General features: G+C 40.2%; 1 protein-coding gene across 6 annotated transcripts in view; it reads right to left on the minus strand.

The window, feature by feature from the left end:
- DOCK11 (dedicator of cytokinesis 11) overlaps window positions 1-20319 on the minus strand; it is a 190179-nt gene that overhangs the window by 84813 nt on the left and 85047 nt on the right. For 5 of the 6 annotated variants that reach the window (XM_023758474.1, XM_006082189.3, XM_006082190.3 and 2 more), the window contains 9 exons: window positions 19804-19926; window positions 19424-19500; window positions 15811-15995; window positions 15654-15719; window positions 13397-13489; window positions 10491-10614; window positions 6304-6425; window positions 5729-5815; window positions 4550-4639 (listed from right to left, as the gene is read on the minus strand). In XM_023758474.1, the coding sequence (XP_023614242.1) occupies window positions 4550-4639; window positions 5729-5815; window positions 6304-6425; window positions 10491-10614; window positions 13397-13489; window positions 15654-15719; window positions 15811-15995; window positions 19424-19500; window positions 19804-19926 (967 nt within the window). The remainder of the gene's footprint in view (window positions 1-4549; window positions 4640-5728; window positions 5816-6303; window positions 6426-10490; window positions 10615-13396; window positions 13490-15653; window positions 15720-15810; window positions 15996-19423; window positions 19501-19803; window positions 19927-20319) is intronic. The other variant, XM_023758478.1, reaches the window with a different exon arrangement.

The following is a 20319-nucleotide window of genomic DNA, read 5'->3' on the forward strand; positions in this document are numbered from 1 at the left end:
AACTCAATATATAGCTTCCAATCTCCCTGACTTTTGCTCCATCTTCCCATCCTTACTCTCATCATCCCTTTTCAGGACACTATCATCTATATCTGAGTCACATCAACAGTGACCTCTTAGATCTCTGTTCAACTTCTCTTCAATAAGATGCATAAGGCAAGATACTGAACTCAAGGAATCCATGGTCTATCCTTCGAGTTTTTCCTTCCTTGCCCCACCTTTCTGCCCTTACTACTACCATCGTCCCTTTTCATGACCTTCTTACCTATAACTAAAATAGTCTAGTAATTTCCTGGTAGTTCTCTGTACAATTTCTCTTTAATACATCTAACTCTCATTTCCAAATTAATCTTCCTCAAATACTGATTACATCAGACCACCTCCTGCCAAGATTTTTTTTGAAGCTTCCCCATTACCAAGGGCAGTGGATCTCAATCTGTGGCCACTTTCCCCCCCGCCCCCGTCAGAGGACATCCGATAATGTCTGAAGACATTTTGTATTGTCACAACTGGAGGATGCTACTGACATCTAGTGGGTAGAAGCCAGGGATGCTGCTAAACATCCTACAATGCACAGGGAAGCCCATTACACCAATTATCTTGCCCCAAATGTCAACAGTACCAAGGTTGAGAAATTATGACCTAGGATATTAAGTCCAAGTTCCTTAAGACCCAACCTACATTTTTAGCATTAACACTCATCATCTGTCACAAGACCAAACTAGTATCTTTACTCCTCCATGAATACATGTATCATATGCATTCTTACTTTTGTGCATTTGTCCACAGTTTTTAGCCAAATTCTGGCTACCTTTCCAAGTCAAGCTCAAACCTCCACTTCAATGAAGCCATTTGTTCACTCATTCAACAAAGACACACTGAATAAGCTTCTAATTACCAATCACATAAAAAACCTACCATCAAGCCATTCCCAGTCTATGGGGGAAAAAGACAAGAAATGAAATCACTGTGATACAAATAACAAACAGTACAAGAGTGGTATATGCAAAATGCACGAAGGAAGAAGCAACTGAGTCTGCAGGTGGGTAGGGAATGTCCGAGAGGAGGAAGTTTAAAGTATAAGCGGGACACTGTACAAGAGGAACAAGAGATGGGCACTGCATGCAGAATTGGATCTCCCTGCACCAGTGTAGCTCCTCTCTCATTTATTCTCAGGACAGCAATCAGAGTGTTCTTTATGAAAGGCACACTCAATGCCATTTCCTCTTGTGGAAAAAAACCAAAACACTATGAACAAAAAGCTGTCAAGGGCTTCCCATGCCTAGGTGACCCTGCCTCTCTCTCCAAATTCATCTCATGCCATCTTCTCCCATCGCTGCTCACTATGCTCTAGCTACACTGTCTCGTTTTTTCTTTCCTGTCCTTCAAACATGCCATCACACCAGGTTTTACACCTGCTGCAATATTCTGTTAACCTTTTACACAGCGTTATCACCTATGTTTGTCTTCCTCTCATCAGTCTCTTTTTAGCTTAACATGTCGTCTCCTCAGAAAGGCCTTCCCTGACAGTTCTATCTAGAATGCACTCCTGGTCACGTGAGATCCCCTTAACCTGGTCTGTTTTCTTCACAGCCATCAACTCTATGTAAAATTACTTATTCAGTCAAAACCTCTCTACCCTAACTCCTGCAGGTATGTTGTCAGAACTGTTCCCCATTATATTCTCAGCATCCAGTACACTATCTGGTCCATAGTAGGTGCTTAATATTTGGTGAATGACTAAATCAATTAATAAAATCAGGAACCAAAGGGTAAAATAAAAATAGGAGCCTCTAGTTTCAGTAGTTCTTCAGTTCACTGAACCCTCTGCACTTACACCCAGTATCCCGTGTTTGACATTTCATTACATATTGCTTGGGACTATCATTTGTACTGCTGACTTATATTGTCATTTAACTTGTGTGTACAGTCTCTCCAAATAGGGAGCAAGATCCCTATGGACAATGACCTTAACTTATTCTTCTTCACAAGCCACACAGCATCTAGGGAAATGTTAAATACATACTAAGAGCTCAACAAGTAGTTTTTAATTGAATTGATGAAACAATGACATTTACAGGGACAACAAATAGCAAGGTTTGGTAGAAAGAACATGAAACCAGGAGTCAAGAGACAGGTCACAGGCTCAGCTCAGCTCAGCTCCATTACTAACCAGCTGAATGACCACAGAAAGTCACTTCTACTTGGACTTCAGTTTCCTTATCTGTAAAAAAAATCTCTAAAATCTTCCTCAGCACTAACATTTCTTAGAGGTGGTGGGCTATTTCTGTAATCACATAGTATTTCACTCACTGCCACTAGAGGGAGAGCGCAGGTCAGAAATGTCAGAAATTTCACACCCTTAAAAATACAAATATGACTACTTTCTTCCTTCCGTTTTAAGAATACCACTATATGAAAATGATGTCCTGCTCCATTTCGTTCTGTAAAAACCTTTACAAAGCTTCCCCACTAGAAAAGAACTCAAAGATCTTAACAGACTAAACATCCATTCATCCATAAAGCTAGAGTTCTACATATTAACTGAGGAAAGGATTTAAAAGTTAGAGGACTACTATACTTTTTTTTTTACTACTGTACTTATTTTTTAAAATATATTTTTATTGATTTCAGAGAGGAAGGGAGAGGGAGAGAGAGATAGAAACATCAATGATGAGAGAGAATCATTGATCGGCTGCCTCCTGCACACCCCCCACTTGGGATCGAGCCCGCAACCTGGGCATATGCCCTGACCAGGAATCAAACCGGTGGCCTCTGGGTTCCTGGGGCAACGCGCAACCGCTGAGCTACACCCGGCTGGGCACTACTGTACTTCTTTTTTTTATTTTTTTATTTTTCGCTAAAAGTATTACAAAGGGTATTACATAAGTGTCCTTCCCCCCCCCCCCACTACTGTACTTCTTAATGGTAATTAAGAGATCAACCAAAGATACTGTATGCATATATGCATAACCCATGAACACAGACTATAGGGTGGTGAAGGCCTGGGGCAGGGGGCAGGTATGGGCTAGAAGGGGTCAATAGGGGGAGGGGGGGAAGGGGACATCTGTAATACTTTCAACAATGAAGATTTTTTTAAAAAGGAATAATGACTGTTATCATAATGTCAACTATCTCTCTGCTTCTACCCTTCCAACAGTATATTTCTATGTGACAGGCAGAATGATACTTTAAAAACCAAAGTCACAGGATGCCACTCCTCTGTTCAAAGCCCTGTAAGGCTTCCCATCTCATTCGGGGTACAATTCAAACTCCTTATGAGGCCTTAACCCAACCAGCTCCCCAGCTACCTTTCTAGTGTGGTCTCCTATCACTCTGTGGGCAGCCACAGTGGCATTCCTGCTGTCCCGTGAATGCACCAAGCAAGCTCCTCAGCGCCTTTGTACGTGCTGTTCCCAGCTCTCCCCCAGAAATCTACTGAGCTGGTGCCCTCATTTCCTTAAGGTCTCTGTCAAATGTCACTTTACCATAGAGATCTTCTCTGACACTTTGTCTTTAAGAGGGACTTCTTATCACCCTTTATTCCCCTTCACTATGCTTTAGTTTTCTTTACAGCACTTATTACTACCAGACATGACATATATATGTATTTAATTATTTATCTGTTTATTGGCCATCTGCTTCCACAAGAAAGCAAGCTCCTTGACAATAGGGACACTGCTTTCTTCACTTACATTCCCCATGCTTAGAACATGCCTGGCCCATAGGAAATACTTAAGAAGTAAGTGTGCAATAAATGATTACTCTATAGCAGATACCCTATCTCGCTTCAGCCTCACATGCGCCCTACAAGTTGGCGTTATTGTTATCTCTGTGACAGAGGAAGAAACAAAGGCATGGGGAAGTGAAGTAAGTTGGTCAGGGTCAATCACTAAGCTAGTAAGTCACAAGTATGGGACACAAAGTCAGTCTGTGATTCCAGAACCCATCCAGGTCATCTCATGTCATACTATCTCTCTAAAAGAAATGAACATTTTTGTTTCCTGAGACTATCACTAAGCAACAACATGGGTCCAAAGGGAAATCCTATGGAGGCTTCATTTAAAAATCAAAATTCCTCAGACTAGCCATGGCTGACCTAGTAAAGGAACAAGTAGAGAAAGTGTTGTTGTCAGCTAGGACTTATGACATGAATTTCAGTCCTAGCATGTGAAACGACATCTTGGGTTCTCAATACATTTGATAGATATCCTGGCCCTTTTCCCCATAGCATTCTCCACCTTTCCTGGGCAGTCAGCAGGAAGACAAAAGACGTAAAAAATAAATTTCTGGAACTGAAATAGACATTGTCATGAGATTTTCCAAAAGATGTCATCAGATTCTGGCTATAACAGTTTCTTCCTGATGTAGCAACCCTGCTTCTAAACAGTCATTTGATGGAAAAATACGTAACAGAAAGGGTCCTCTTGAGGATACACCTCCAAAAGTATTTTAAAGTGCTACTTTGACCTCCCTCCCCATCAAAATGTGGCAACAGAAAGACATCAATCAAAAACAAACCTTTCACAGAAAGCTGCTGTTCATTTACCTTTAAATATTTAATGAGCTCCCCTGGAACTTCTTTCGAGCCTGACTGAATCAGCTGGCAATGATGGAAGAATTTGTGCACATGTAGATCCTGGAAAACAGATGGACACAGCCGTATGAAATTTGATTCATTACCCTCAAATGCAGGCTCTGCCTTCTCCCTCCTCCTGTATCTTGCAAACCTATTTATCCGGGTATTCTAACGCCCAGACTTGGCAGCTGCAGCCACCAACATGTGTGTCCATGTCCCATAGGCTTCTTGACCATCCATCCCACAAAGCAGCAAGACCAGGTCAATTCAGCATGTACCTGAGCACATCATGTAGGCCAGTTTATGCCCAACTAGCCAACATTCATTTAATTCCTTTTTTGACTGGTGTAGTCTCTGAAGATGGGCCACTTCTACATTTGAATGAAATGAGCAGAAACAGAGGTCTGAACTGACAGGTGACGCAAAGATAGCAGCAGGGGTTCCCAGAACAATAGTCCCAGGCATTCAGTGCCAAGTTACCATGGCACTTCAACAGCCAGTGAGTCCAGCTGTCCTCTATGGAATTTACATACACTGATTCTGTGGACAGCACAGAGTACATCAGGAATTGGAATAATGACATTTAGATTTTGATCTGCTTCCTCTAATTATTACTTGTGTAATGTTGGGTAAATCACCTAACCTGACTGAGCCTGTTTCTTCATGTATAAATGGTGGCGTGGGCAGCGGGAAGTGAGAAGGGCCTTGGAGGCCACATCAAAGAACATGAACGTCTTCTTCTCCAGCCATGATTTTTCAAACTGTGCCTGAGGCTTCCCATAGACATTTGACTGTAATTTCATGGATGCTGAGGCTAGGAGTCAATTACACTATCCTCACAAATTTTCTGTAAATCTAAAACTATTCAAAAAATAAATTTTTTAAATGGTGGTAATAGCCTCCATATTCCTTTCATAGTTTTATGAGGCTCAAATTTATTAATGGGAATAAAAGGATTTTGTAATTTGAGAAGAATTACAAAATTTGAGCTATTAGTAATATTATTATTATTAAGAATGATATTATTACTAATGAGAGAGTCTTTCAGGCCACAACTTCTCTAAGGATGCAGGAATCAAATGTAGTCTATTTTAATTATGAAATATACTCAAGTATCAAAATGGACAAAAATCACATAATGACACTTACTTGACTGTAAATGGTAGACTCTAAGTGGCTTTTAATCTTCAACAAAGGCTTTGCACCATCTACCCACTTAATATCCACATTAGATTGCTGGGAACAGAAAATACGCACATGAGTTTCTGTACATAGCAATGGCTAAATGAGCAACATATCACAACTTTATTTATTTCAACTTTTATTTTTTCAGAAATGAATGTGTGAGTTTCACACAAAGGAAATTATTGGAGAAAATAACCTGCCTTTGGTATAAATGTATCCTAGATCATTTCAAATTTCCAGTCCTTTGCAGGATACTTTTATAAATTACAATAAAAATGAATTACGAAATAAATGAATTTTTTAAATGATGCACAAAACCCGAAACCATTTTTAAGATTGTTATTAGAACAAACAGACATGAGGTTACTTTTTCAGACTATTCTAAAAGTTTCTAATTATTCATTTTCCATACATATTTTTGTTGCGAACCAGCAGCAGTCCTAAAACTACACTAGACCAAACTATTAACTAGGCCAACAGAATTCTGCTTTTTCAACATTTCATCATGATTACTTCAACAAATGCAGATGTTTTCCTACCCTTCTTGATTCTGCATCGTTCAGGTTCAAGTAGCCTGGGGGAAGATTGGCGGAAACTGGCAGCTGCTGCTCAACTGTGATGATTCTACCATCCTTCAGCAAAGGTACCCAGGCAAAGCCAACTGCCAAGACAATGATCAACCATGAGAAATGAAAACACAAATTCAATTAGCTACACAGATGTCTGGCTGCTGGGGAGCAGGACAGGGTGGTGATGTTTCCGGAGGTCTGCATGACGGAGTCCAGGTGTTGGGCATCTGAGTACTGGGGAAGGAACAATGAGTTTGGGTCTCTTCCTAACCCCAGCGTGGCCACTAACAAGTTATTTACTTTATTCCCTTGACTATAAAAATGGAAATAACAACTGCAACCTTTCCATCTAACAGAGTTATAGAGAGACCAAAGTGAGATAAAATACTTGAAAGTATGAAAATACTTTAAAACGTGAAAAGTATATCAATATCATTATCTACACTTGGGGATCATTTTGGGTAGACTTACTTTCTAAAGATCCAGATATCTCTCATCTATTCTTACTAATGAGTGCAGTCCCCTATCTGAGTCTATCTCAGACAGCCATCACCAGGGTCCAAAATTTCTTATAGCAACCCTAGGGCAAGGGACTATGAAAAATTAAGGTTGCAAGTCCAGGTTGCATTCCATATTTTCACAAGGCAGTATTTGGTTGGGCAGCTTCCCTGACTACAGAAGAAAGAGGTATACTAGGAGAATATAGTCAGGGCATAGTGTTTACAACTTGAATCCACTGAGAGATTTCACCCAGTCTCTAGGTTTCTTAACAGTTCTATCCAGAAGAGCCTCTTGGCTTTGTATTAGAAAACTCATCATGTTCTAGCTAAAAAAGCCAGAACCATCTGTGTCAGTATTTCAATTATAGAGATTACTCTGGGCTTCAAGTGTTTATAACTCAGCCGTAAAAAGCTTGCTCTGGACAGTTTTGGCATTTGAAAGGGGGTGTTGGCTGGAGAGCACTTTTTAAAGCCATTGCTTTCTGATTCTTTAAAATTCTTTGCGTGAGTGTGTGTGTGTGCGTGTTTTTATATTGTGAACACAGAAGTCAACACAAATATGGTTAGAATATTTTCATTCACGTGTTTAATTTGGCAAATGCTTTAATTCTTAAAAGAAGACAAATATGTTGTTTTCTCTAAGTAGACTAAATGGTTTTCTCAGACTCTGAAACACATCTGAAGGGCATCTTTACTAGTACAATTTCAGAAATGGTTTACCCAGAACTCTTCTTTTATAACAGGCACAGGAAAGTAACATGAACAGAAAAACCATTCATAAGGACTCTGTCAAAGTAATTAAACTAAAATTAGACAAATGACAAAAGGTTTCCAGCTCAGAAAATAGGAAACTATATTTCTTGTTCTTAAGCAATATTTCATACTCACAGAAATTTTTATTGAGATATAATTTAGATACCACACAATTCATCTGTTCAAAATACAACTCCATGGTTTTTATATTCACAAAGTTGTGCATCCATTGTCACTATCTAATTCCAGAATTTATTCATCACCCCAAAAGAGACTCCATATCCCTTAGAAGTCACTCCCCATTTCCCCTTCCCCCAGCCCCAGACAACCATTAATTTACTTTCTGTCTCTATGGAATTGCTTAGGCAACATTTTCCCACTGTGATTTCTTCACAGCACAGCCAGGTGTGTCTCTCAGTTAAAACTCATACAGAGCACCTGGAAGCTGTAACGGTTCAATGTTAAGCACATGCCATCTGGCTCTAAGGTGTGAAGCCACTTAAAGGATGGACAGTTAAAAGCGTTGAGTGGCACATAAAATATCTGTCTCATGCTCCACTGAGCATCTTGCCCACTTCTGTCTAGGATTTGGAGAAGGAAATAATAATTTGTCTTGCAGGAGGTATACCGTCATGGATGGGTTCGCATTGTTCTGCCAGATTTCTTCTCAAACCTCAAGGTTCCTGCCCTGAACAAATTGCAATTTCCATGGGGATACAGAACAAGACCACACCATCCACAAAGGAAACTTCCTAATATTCAGTCCTGCCACCTGCCGGACATCACTCAGATGTCAAACTCAACATTGGTCCAAACCATCATTCCCATCTACAATTCTGTTACTTGGCAATTCAGTTGGCACCAACCCCCACACAGTCGAAATCTGCATACAGCTTAAATCAATCCTCCACACACATAATTCCCAATTGCCTTCCTTTGAACAACGCAGTTTTGAACTGTGCGGGTCAATTGAAAAAAAAATCCAGTATGTACAAGTGGACCCGTGTAATGCAAACCTATGTTGTCAACTGTATCTTCTTTCCAGAAACTGCAGTGCTAACTCTGAGTCACCTCTCCAGTAGCCACTCATTTGCTAGGTCCAATATATTCTTATTCTGTAATTCTCATTTTCTCCATCCCTCTGCTACTGCCGCAGTATGCCCTCTTTCTTTCCTGGGCTCTTGAAATACCCTCTAACTGGTTTTCCTTCTCACCTTGCCCATTATATTGCTACCTAATGGATTTCTTGCAAAGCAGCCCTTACTGATATTTATAATGCTTTAATATTTTCATATTGGTGACAGAATAAAATCAAATCCACAGCCTGGCATTCAGGGCTTTCCACAATCTGACGCCCCCTTTTCAACTGACATCCAATGATTCCTCTCCCAGTACCCTGTGCTTTGTTTGTATTGAACTCCTTATGGTTCTCTGTCCATTTTCTTCAATACTCTGCCTCTGTATAAGCTGGTACTTTATTCTGGAATCCTCCACCTTCATGTCATCACTGCATTATCAAAGTCTACCCTGCCCCTAAGGCTTCACCCAAACACCATTGCCTCCTGGAAGCCCTCCCTAACTCCCAGCCATGTGTTCCTCCACTAGCTGAAGTAATAACTCAGTCTTCTCTGAGATCACACAGCACCACTGGTAACTACTACTTTCTATCTTGTATCACAGTTGTCTACATAGGTCTAATGTCCCCTACAAGATCATATGCTTGCCCAGCCAGCACGGCTCAGTGGTTGAGTGTCAACCTATGAGCGAGGAGGTCAGGGTTCGATTCCTGGTCAGGGCACATGCCCAGGTTGCGGGCTCGATCCCCAGTGTGGGACTTGCAGGAGGCAGCCGATCAGTGATTCTCTCTCATCATTGATGTTTCTATCTCTCTCTCTCCCTCTCCCTTCTTCTTTGAAATCAATAAAAATATATTTTAAAAAGATTATATGCTCACTTTAGATGAGATCTACCTTTGACTCTCCACAGTATTACACACAGTACCTACTACAACATCTTACACATAAAAAATACACAGACAGCCCTAACCGGTTTGGCTCAGTGGATAGAGCGTCAGCCTGCGGACTCAAGGGTCCCAGGTTCGATTCCGGTCAAGGGCATGTACCTTGGTTGCGGGCACATCCACAGTAGGGGTGTGCAGGAGGCAGCTGATCGATGTTTCTCTCTCATCGATGTTTCTAACTCTCTATCCTTCTCCCTTCCTCTCTGTAAAAAATCAATAAAATATATATTTTAAAAAAATACACAGACATAGTTGCTGAATGAACAACTAAATGAATGAATTTAAGATTAATCCAGGCTAGTTTGAACCCAAATCATGAGGCATGCTGACATTTATATAGTGGGTGTGACATAGGCCATGATCATAGAGACTTCTATGTTCTCCCAAGGATGCTCCCCATTGGTTTATCTAAAGCCTTGCTGAATGGGACCAGGACTGGGGCCTTTACTACTCAAACTTACTCAAATTCACCAAATCTGTTCTATCAATTAGCCCCCAATCTCCCTCAGGCCCCAAAATGCCCCTAGCTCTAGATTTATTTCCCTTTTCCTCAGTGAGCAGAACTGGAAAATTTTGGTTACTCGGCTATTCTACATAAAAGAGATACTACAAATACTGCATAGCAATATGTGTTTCTCTCTGAGAAGGGCAATATTACTTACATTGCTTATGGTAGTCCAAGCACACTGGCAAGCATTTGGACATTTGGTAGAAATGATGATAAAGTGAACATATAATTCATCTTCTACCAATTAAAATTTTAACTCAGAAATGGGACTTTTGGGTGAGGAAAAGAAGTGGTCCGTAGCTTTATGAAAGGAGGTTGTAATCTGGACAATTCCATGTCAAACAGCCTAAGAGACACATTGAAAGCACACACGTACCTGAAGTTTCAACTGTGTCTTGCTTTTTGGTTGTTCCCTTCGTGTTAATTTCACAACTTACATGATAAAAAGTGAAAAGCAAATGATGTTTTTGATGCAGGTGAATAGGAAGTTCGATTTTAATCTGAAATGACAAAATTACATGTAGAATTTTGTTTTAATTGTCAAGCTGGACTGTCAGTCCTTCAGTTGTTCCATCATACTTTTCCAATGTCAAACTTTTCTAAATGACAGGCCAAGTGGTCAAATAGATATCATTTAAGTGTATTCCAAATGATTTTCTGGTCAGTTTCAGTTTGAAGACAATATTCTCCTGGGTTGTGAGGGCTGACATTTTGAGGGAAGTCCAGTGGATTCTCCTGGATTCCACTTTGCAGCAGGATTTTCTAAAACAATGGATCAAAACCACATCTTCATAGCCCCGGTATGCTATGTTACTCAACCTAAGTCACCAAATACAATCCATCTAAAATAGGCACTGAATTTGATGCCCTGATCCATGTTTCTCAGTGGTTAAAGCATCAGCCTGCTCACCAAAGGGTCACAGGTTTGATTCCCTGTCAATTGCACATACATGCAGGTTCTATCCCCCTCCCCAGAGCATGTGCAGGAGGCAACCAATAGATGTATTTCTTCTCACATTGATGTCTCTCTCTCCCTCCGCCAACTCGCTCCACCCTCCTTTCCATTCTCTCTGAAAATCAATAGGAAAAATATTCTTGGATGAGGACTTAAAAATAAATAAATACATACATGCATAAGTAAATACATAAATGGCACTAAATTTGAAAGGCTACCTTATTCTAAGTTGTTGCATGAAAAAAAATTAAGCTTTGCTATTAAATGTATAAAAAGTCACTTTGGTATTATGTATATACAAATTATAGTTTGTATAAATTTCTATAGAAGAAAAATACAACTTGATCCATGAATAAAGAAATAAAATTTGTCATGGCTGACATAAATTTAATCCCATGTTGGTAATGCTCTTGAAAGTATGTGAGACAAACTATAAATTTCATTGACTTAACACACATGCATGTACCTACGCTGAAATGCATGCAAACACTCTTCCTCTCACTTTCTCTCTCCCTCTTCCCGCTTCTCTCTCCCTCTCCCCCCATCTCTCTCTCTTTTTCTCTTGGTAAATCTACAGTGAATAATTATAAAGCCTGTTTAGTTCTGGCTAAAGATAATATGGATTGCTTTCTACATTATCAAGTTTTCTGTAGTGACTGGCGTTGACTATAGAGGGCTGCATGTTCAACAGCTCGGTGAGGGACATCTGGCCTAATTATCATTCACACAAGGCACGGTTCCGGTGTTATAACTAATTTCTGTTGTAGGTATATTTCTCCACAGAATGTGCCTATTTGCATCATCCCAACCATCTGGTTATCTCATGCTCTGCTGTACATAAATATGGCCATACTCCTTCCCTGAGTTGAAGAACGAAAGGCCACTATCCTTCTCCCCATCCCCCATGAGACTAGGGCAGCCGTGGGCAAACTACAGCCCGCGGGCCGGATCCGGCCCGTTTGAAATGAATAAAACTAAAAAAAAAAAAAAGACCGTACCCTTTTATGTAATGATGTTTACTTTGAATTTATATTAGTTCACACAAACACTCCATCCATGCTTTTGTTCCGGCCCTCCGGTCCAGTTTAAGAACCCATTGTGGCCCTCGAGTCAAAAAGTTTGCCCACCCCTGTGACTAGGGGCACTGGATGGAGAAAGGGATGAGTGGGGTCCAAGACTGGGGTACAAGGCCTCCATGTGACAACAAGCAGACCTGGGGACATCGTGACAGCAGGGGGGATGGTTTCACACAAAGCCAGGAATGGAGATATGAGGCCTGAGAAGCAGAAACAGCAGAGCTTCTGGCCTGGCATTTACATAAAGGTGCCATGGAGACAGACATGTAGGAAGGCAGGGAAAGGTGGGTGGAAAGAGATCAACCAATGAACTTGTATGCATATACAAATAACCTGTGGACACAGACAATGGGGTGGTGAGGGCAGGGGGCGAGAGGGGGGGTTGAGGGCTGGGGGCAAGGCAGGGGTGGTGATGGTGGTGAGAGCCGGAGCGGGGTAGGGGGTGGTGAGGGTCAGGGGGGGCATATGGACACAGACAATGGGGGGGGGGAGACGGGAGTGGGCTGAAGAGGTTAATGGGGGAAAAAGAAGGACCTATGTAATACTTTCAAAATACAGACTTTTAAAGAAGAAAAAAAAAAGTCTGTAGATTTGGATAAGCCAGATACATACGGACTAGACGAGGCTGTGACAGAGACACAAAGAGAGCCAGCGGGGAATACATAGTCATAGAGACAGAGACATGGGAAGAAATAGAGGCAGAGACAAGGTCTGCAGAAGGGAGTGCAGTGACAGGGAGACCATGCACTCAGCACTGCAGAAGTATGTGGTACAGCCAGTGGGATTCTGGTGGTCCAGCCATACTTCTGTCTCTCAAAGCATTTCATTTACAGAGAGGCTGCACCCTCCTATGCAGAACAGGAAGAAAAAGCTAGAACGGCCTCAAAAGAACCTCTTCTGAATTTCTTATTTTAAAGCTAAGCGGAAATGGAGACTCAGAAAGGGGAAGTGACTTGCTCAAGTCACAGAGCCAGTTGATGTCAAAGCTAGGGCTAGAAACCTAGTCCCAGTCTGGTGTTTGTTTCCTGCATTGTTACGTCACGCCAGAGCCCTTCAATTTGTGGGCAAATCTTCCCGTTATCAAAGGGCACCAAGCAGGCAGTGGTCCTTTGTTTTGATGTAACATTTTTCATTTTCAAGGGATGAAACATTCAAGGGATTAAAAGTACAGATAACATGATGAAAACAACTGAAAGAGAAAAAGAAGAGTAACCACTGTGTTTTATAAACATCAAAATAATGAAATTTTACCTCATCATAGAACTCTGGATTTTGGTTGTGATGTGAAACAACAGCGTAAGCATTTGTGGTAAAAACAGATCCTGCAGGTTTTCCATAAATACACTGCAAAAGAAGAAACAGAGTCACCACTCTCAGTGCAGGTCTCCAAACGTGATGCTATGGAACCACATACAGTTAGAAGCATCTGTGAGCACAAGGCCACGGCCAAGCCCACTGGGCTCTCACCATGGGCTTATAAATTCCGAGTCATTTACAGTCACTCCAGACTTCACCCAGGACTTCACCTAACTTGGCTACATAAATGTTTCTGAATTTCTGGCCATCAAAGAAATGCAATTCCAAACTCGTTGCCAGTAAGAAGTTGAACACAGCTACTCATCTGGGAGGAAAACACTCTCAATCCTATCCTGGAAAACTTCTCTCATGCTCTTTGCATTTCTTAACATGAAGTTCCCACTCAGCCAGTCACTAACATGTGTTGAATGCTTGTTGTGCAGTGGGCAACGTGAAGAGTTAAAAACAAACAGCCCGGCCCATGTGACTCAGTGGTTGAGCATCGGACCATAAACCATGAACCAGGGAGTCATGGTTCGATTCCCGGTCAGGGCACATGCCCAGGTTGTGGGCTCGATCCCCAATGGGGAGCGTGCAGGAGGCAGCCAATCAATGATTTTCTCTCACTGATGTTTCTCTCTATTTTTCTCCTTTCCTCTCTCCAAAATCATCAAAAATGTATTTCAAAAAACAAAAAAAAACCCAGCAGACACATTCCTAACCTAAAGGAATTAAAAATTAAGCTACAGACAACTTACTGTTCTATAACTTTACGAGCCACATTTTAAAAGTCACTGGCTTTCTGTTATACCAGTGGTTGGCAAACTCATTAGTCAACAGAGCCAAATATCAACAGTACAACGATTGAAATTTTTTTTGAGAGCCAAATTTTTTAAACTTAAACTATATAGGTAGGTACATTGTTATTAACTTAAGTAGGGTACTCCTAAGGCTTAGGAAGAGCCACACTCAAGGGGCCAAAGAGCCGCATGTGGCTTGCGAGCCGCAGTTTGCCGACCATGGTGTTATACCAATAAAATACATGTAAGGCTTTCTATGGTTCCATGGAAAGATCCGATTTCATTTCTAGTGTGAGTTTTTCACTTCCATAGGCCTAATAAGCTCAAGGATGAATATGGAGTCAGCATGCCAAGGTATTAATTGCCTCTGTTACTTCAGAGCCAGCCTTTAGGCTGGCTAAGAAATGAAATTGAGACTCTATGTGAGTACAGAGCCAGCTCTCCTTAAATATGGTTATGAAGGCAATTTGCAGGAACTGCTGAGAGGTAACCTAAGAATCTTTAAGTACACAAAAGGAGATTGCATGGGGGGCAGGAAAGGAACAGTTTTTCTCATCTCCACTGAAGGGAGAACCAGAATAAACAGGCTTAATTTGAGCCAGCCTTAATTTAACTTAGGCTTTTCTATGAAAAATAAATGTTTTCAAAGGTGGGGGCTATAAAACACTCAACGATTTAGTTAGGGGGCACTCCAGCCTCTTTCCCTAGGTGGTTTGAGTGGACGACTAGCCATCCATCTGTCTGATTTAGGCTCAAGCGAGAGAAATGGAGAGCTAGATAAACACATTGCGATGAGTAAATGTTCCACCTTCTCTTTCAGGCCTCTGATTAATGGGCTAAAGAGCAAAAAGTGAAAACCAGCTATAAAGAGTGAAAACGTAAGAGCACTGTGAAGTCACAGGTACTTAAGGATTGCTGTATCAGATAATACTGAGATGCTGCTTTTCATAGATCACTAATCCAAGTTTGGAGGCACCATTTGGCCAGTCACAGAGTGGATGTCTATCTCAGATCAAAGCAGTCATGCTGTGCTTCTGTCAGCTCAAAGCCCGGTCAGGTTTCAAAACCAAAGGAGTTTATACTCCCCTGATAGTACCATTATAACTGTCTGGTGAAAGGAGAAAATGACCTTGTTCTTGGGCATCAGAGAACGCGAAAATCAAAGTGGAGCAAAGGCAAAAATCTGGTATATGAAGCTTACCCATTTTTAAAGCTCCTACCTCATTTTGTTATTTCTTAATGTTTAACTAATGCTTATGGTTCATATGTAACAGTAGAAAAGACAGTATTACATTTATCAATTCAGTACACTTTCTTTTTGACATTGAAACAAATTAAACTTAGCGTATGGAACTACCAAGCATCAAAATCTCTGTCTCTACCGAAAGTGCTCGTCAGTATCATAAACAAACCTTTAGAGCTTTGGCATCACTTTCATCTGAATCCCGGAATTCCACGCAGACCGCAATGTTCCTTGCCTAAAACGATTAATCACTCCAAATGAGTCACAGAATGAGAAGATTATAAATAACATTTTATACCCCAAAATGTATAGTTTGCACTGTTTACCTTGGCAAATGTTTTCTGGCTATCGTATTTTAATTGCAAGGGATATACATACAGATGGTTTTTGTAAATGGTAAATGGATAACAATATTTTGTCATTTCTGGAACAAACTCTTCAACCTCCACAGTAATATTTTGACAATTTTTTTCGAAAGGCTTCAGGGGCACATATGAAGAAGTAATACAATCTATAGAGAAAAAGAAATAAATAGGTAAAGACAATACAATTTAAAAATCATTGACACATTCCTCCATTTATAAAAATATATATTGATTGTGTTCACAAAGTGATTTTTTTAACTTTGTAATATTATTTTTTTCATTTTTTTAAAATTTTGTTTTATTGCTTAAAGTATTACAAAGAATTTTTTTATTTATTTTAGAGAGAGAAGGAGGGAGAGGGGGGAGAAAGGGAAAGAAACATGGATGTGAGAGAGAAACATCAATTGGTTGCCTCCTCTATGCACCTCAGGGATCAATCCCGAAACCTGAGTATGTGTCCTGACCGGGAATCAAACCAGTGACCTTTCGGTACATGGGATAACGCTCAACCAGCTGAGCCACACTGGCCAGGGCTCAAAGAGTGATTTCAAAAACAGATTTCTCAGTGAGTGACAAAAAGTCATACAACCACTTTAAGAATCCCAAAATAAAAGCTGGAGTAGCCTGATGATGGTTTCAGTGGAACCCTTCAAGCTAGACATGGATTGCTATTTCATTCTCAATGTACAGTAGACTGATTTGCCAAATATAACACATCATAATTTTGACAAATTTAATCTCTACAAAGAAATCCATTACACTTTTCCTCCTGGGGCTTCAATTTCGCTTTCACTGCAAATTTTTATTGGTATCAGGGAAATAACAGTAAATTTATGCCTCCAATTAGCTCATGGCCAGGCACTTTTAAAAAGTTAACTTGGTGCAGGTGCAAATTTTCACCTAAGAAATAATGGAAGCCTTTTGAAACTACAGATTTTATGATGTGTTACCAAAAATAAATGCAATACTCCTGAGCATGAAAAGTGTAGCAGCAGAGCTTACTAGTATTGAAATAGCCACTGTACTAAAGGTTATTGATATATTTAAGGGCTCTATGACTGCTTGTCCTTGCTGCAGACTCATATTGATGGAGAAGGAAGATCTAGCGAGAGTCGGACCTGGGGACACAGTATTTGGGGGGTTGGTTTTCTCTGATTATTATAGCAATACTTATAATGAAATATCTGGAGTAAAGGTACACAGACACAAGTGATCATTCCACTACCCAGAGATAACTACTGTTAATATTTTGGCATATTTTCTTCTAGTCTTCTTTCTATGCATGTTTTAAATAATAATAATAATAATAATAATAATAATACAAAAACTTTACTATATATGAAGAACTTTATCCTCTTTTGGGGGCATTTTATCTATGTCTTACTTCACAAACTCTTTATAAACATCATTTTTCATGGTTGCATAAAGTTTCATGACATCGTAGTACCAATAATTGCCTCACCCTATCTGACAGTGTTGGACTCTGGTTGTTTCCAATTTTCTCCCAATATAAACAATGCCGCAAAGAAAATATGCAGAAACTGCCTACATTTTATATTACTTCTATAGGAAAAATAAACCACGGTACTCTTAGATGTTTTAAAATGTAAATTGCTACTCCCCTACTTACAATCCTTTCGTGACTTTTCATCGCACTTGGAATAAAATCCAATCTTTTTTTGTGTGTTTGTTAATCCTTACCCGAGGACACTTTTCCATTGATTTTTATAGAGAGTGGAAGGGAGGGGGAGAGACGGGGAGAGAGAAACATCGATGTGAGAGAGACACATCAATTGGTTGCTTCCCACATGTGGCCCTGGTCGGGGCACTGGGATCAGCCTGCAATGGAGGTACATGCCCTTGACCGGAATCCAACCTGGGACCCTTCAATTCGTAGGCTGACACTCTATCCCAGGGGTGGGCAAACTTTTTGACTCGAGGGCCACAATGGGTTCTTAAACTGGACCGGAGGGCCGGAACAAAAGCATGGATGGAGTATTTGTGTGAACTAATATAAATTCAAAGTAAACATCATTACATAAAAGGGTATGGTCTTTTTTTTTTAGTTTTATTCATTTCAAACAGGCCGGATCCGGCCCGCGGGCTGTAGTTTGCCCACGGCTGCTCTATCCACTGAGCCAAAATGGCTAAGGCTAAAATCCAATCTTTTAAGAAGTTATCATGGTCTATACAATTCCCTGCATGATGTGACGCTTTTCACTCCTCCTATTTCATCTTATGTCCCCCTTGTTCCCATTACATGCCACACTAGAACCACACTGGCTTCCTTTCTGTTCATATAAACCAAGCTTTTTACCCACTGCAAGGTCTTTTCATATGCAATGCCCACAGCGGGGACTGTAGAGTCCCCACCACTGCATGCTGGTTGGGCCACATGATAGGCCTTCTTTGGCCATCCTTTTTAAAGCAGCCCATCCCAATCACAGACTGAAATTAGTCACTTATTTGTTTTCCTATGAATTGTCTGTCCCTACTTCTAGACTTTAACCTCCATAATTTTAAAGCACCTAGTAGGTATTCAATAAATGTTTACTGAATAAATCCTTATTCAGTGAGTAAACAGACAGATAGAATCTCAGTTAGAATGCCTTAGTTATGGACTTCTATGGGTATCTATTGCCAAATTGTGCTCCTACTCATGATAGGTGATGGTGTTTGGCCAAAACTAAGCCAGCATCAGACGGCTGCACTTTAAACATTTTTTTGTAAGTTTGATAGATGAGCAAAAGCTGTTTTAATTTGCATTAGTGGCATTATTATTAAGATTGAACATTTTCAAATATTTACTAGCCACTTAATTTTATTTCCTGCAAAGTGTCTTTTGTGTCTTCTGTTTATTTTCTCCTGAGATTTTAGACTCCTATCTGTAGAGAAGAAAAGAACATCTCCTTTTGATCCCTTAGTTGATGAAAGTTATCCTTGGGAAAAGGCAGCAGAAAGTGACTGGGGCACACTCACAACAGCATATATTATATATGAAATAGTATCTTATACAATAAACTTTCTGTAACTATTCACCATGTGCACTGGGTTGAATTAGTGTCCCACCCTCCCCCCAAATTCATGTCCACCAGAACCTCAGAATGCAACCTTCTTTGTAAATAAGGTCTTTGCAAGATGTAATTAATTAAGATGAGGTCATACTAGATTAGGGTGGGCCCTAAATCTAATGACTGGTGTGCTTAGAAGAGGGAAGATGGCCATGTGATTGTAGAGGTAGAGAAAGAAGTGATGCAGCTACAAGCTGAGGCTGCCAAGGATTGCCCGGAGCCAGTAGAAGCCAGGAAGAGGCAAGGAATGATTCTTCCTTAGAGCATCAGGGAGAGCATTCAGTGGGAGCATAGACCTGCTGACACCTTGATTTTGACTTCTAGCCTCCAGAACCATGAGAAAAAAAATTCTGTCATCTTAAGCCACCCGGTTTGTAATACTTTCTTACAGCAGCCCCAGGAAACAAATAAACCATGTAAACCTCAAGAAAAATATAGAAAAGGTAAAAATCTAAGATTCAAACATATTCATTAAGGTTTATTTGCAATACATGAGTTCTTACTTGATAAATCCACAGGAACACATTCTACTGTGATGTTTAGCTGCCCAGGAATAATCTGCAATTTGGTCTTCTCTGGCCTAGGTGTAAAATAAGAATATTTTATACTTAAAAATTGTGATTACTAAATGGACTGGTTACCATGTATCCAAACTTAAAATTTTGAAGCATTCAACTTCTCCCATAGAGGGTGGGGCAAAAGTAGGTTTATAATTGCTGAGTACACAAAACAGATTATTCTTTTACTATTTATTATTGTATTATTTTCCATGCAAACAACTAAAAACCTACTTTTGCCCCATCCTGTATGTGACTCACATTCATCATTTTAAGAAATTAAAATTCTATTATATTGATTTACTGCAGTAATTCCACACACTTACTTCTTGTACTCTGAGAGCAACTTGAGAATGTCTTCATTTGAAAGCTTACTACTGTCTTGTTTATACAAAGGAGAAAATCTCCCGTCCAGGTCCAGAGAGCCTTGAGCATCTTTGAAAATGGGTCTAAATAGCAACAAAAAAGGTTTTTAATTTTTTTTACAGGATTGATAAATAACAAAATTAGGGCTAGTAGTATAAAATTGTGAAACTAGTTTGGAAAATAGTTTGGCAGTTTCTCAGGAAGTTAAGCATGCACCCTCCCTATGATTCTACAATTCCACCCCTAAGCATATAAGCATATTTATTTCCACATAGTACATGAATGTTCACAGCAGATTTATTTGTTATAGCCCCAAACTGGAAACAATCTAGATATTAATCAGAGAAGCATCGATCAGACCGTCAAATCTCAGAGGGAAGGTAGGGGAGGGTGGGGGTAAGGGGGAGAGATCAACTAAAGGCTTGTATGCATGCATATAGGCCTAACCAATGGACACAGATAACAGGGGGGTGAGG

Source organism: Myotis lucifugus, unplaced genomic scaffold (assembly GCF_000147115.1).
Source record: "Myotis lucifugus unplaced genomic scaffold, Myoluc2.0 scaffold_2, whole genome shotgun sequence".
NCBI classification, from domain to species: Eukaryota; Metazoa; Chordata; class Mammalia; order Chiroptera; family Vespertilionidae; genus Myotis; species Myotis lucifugus.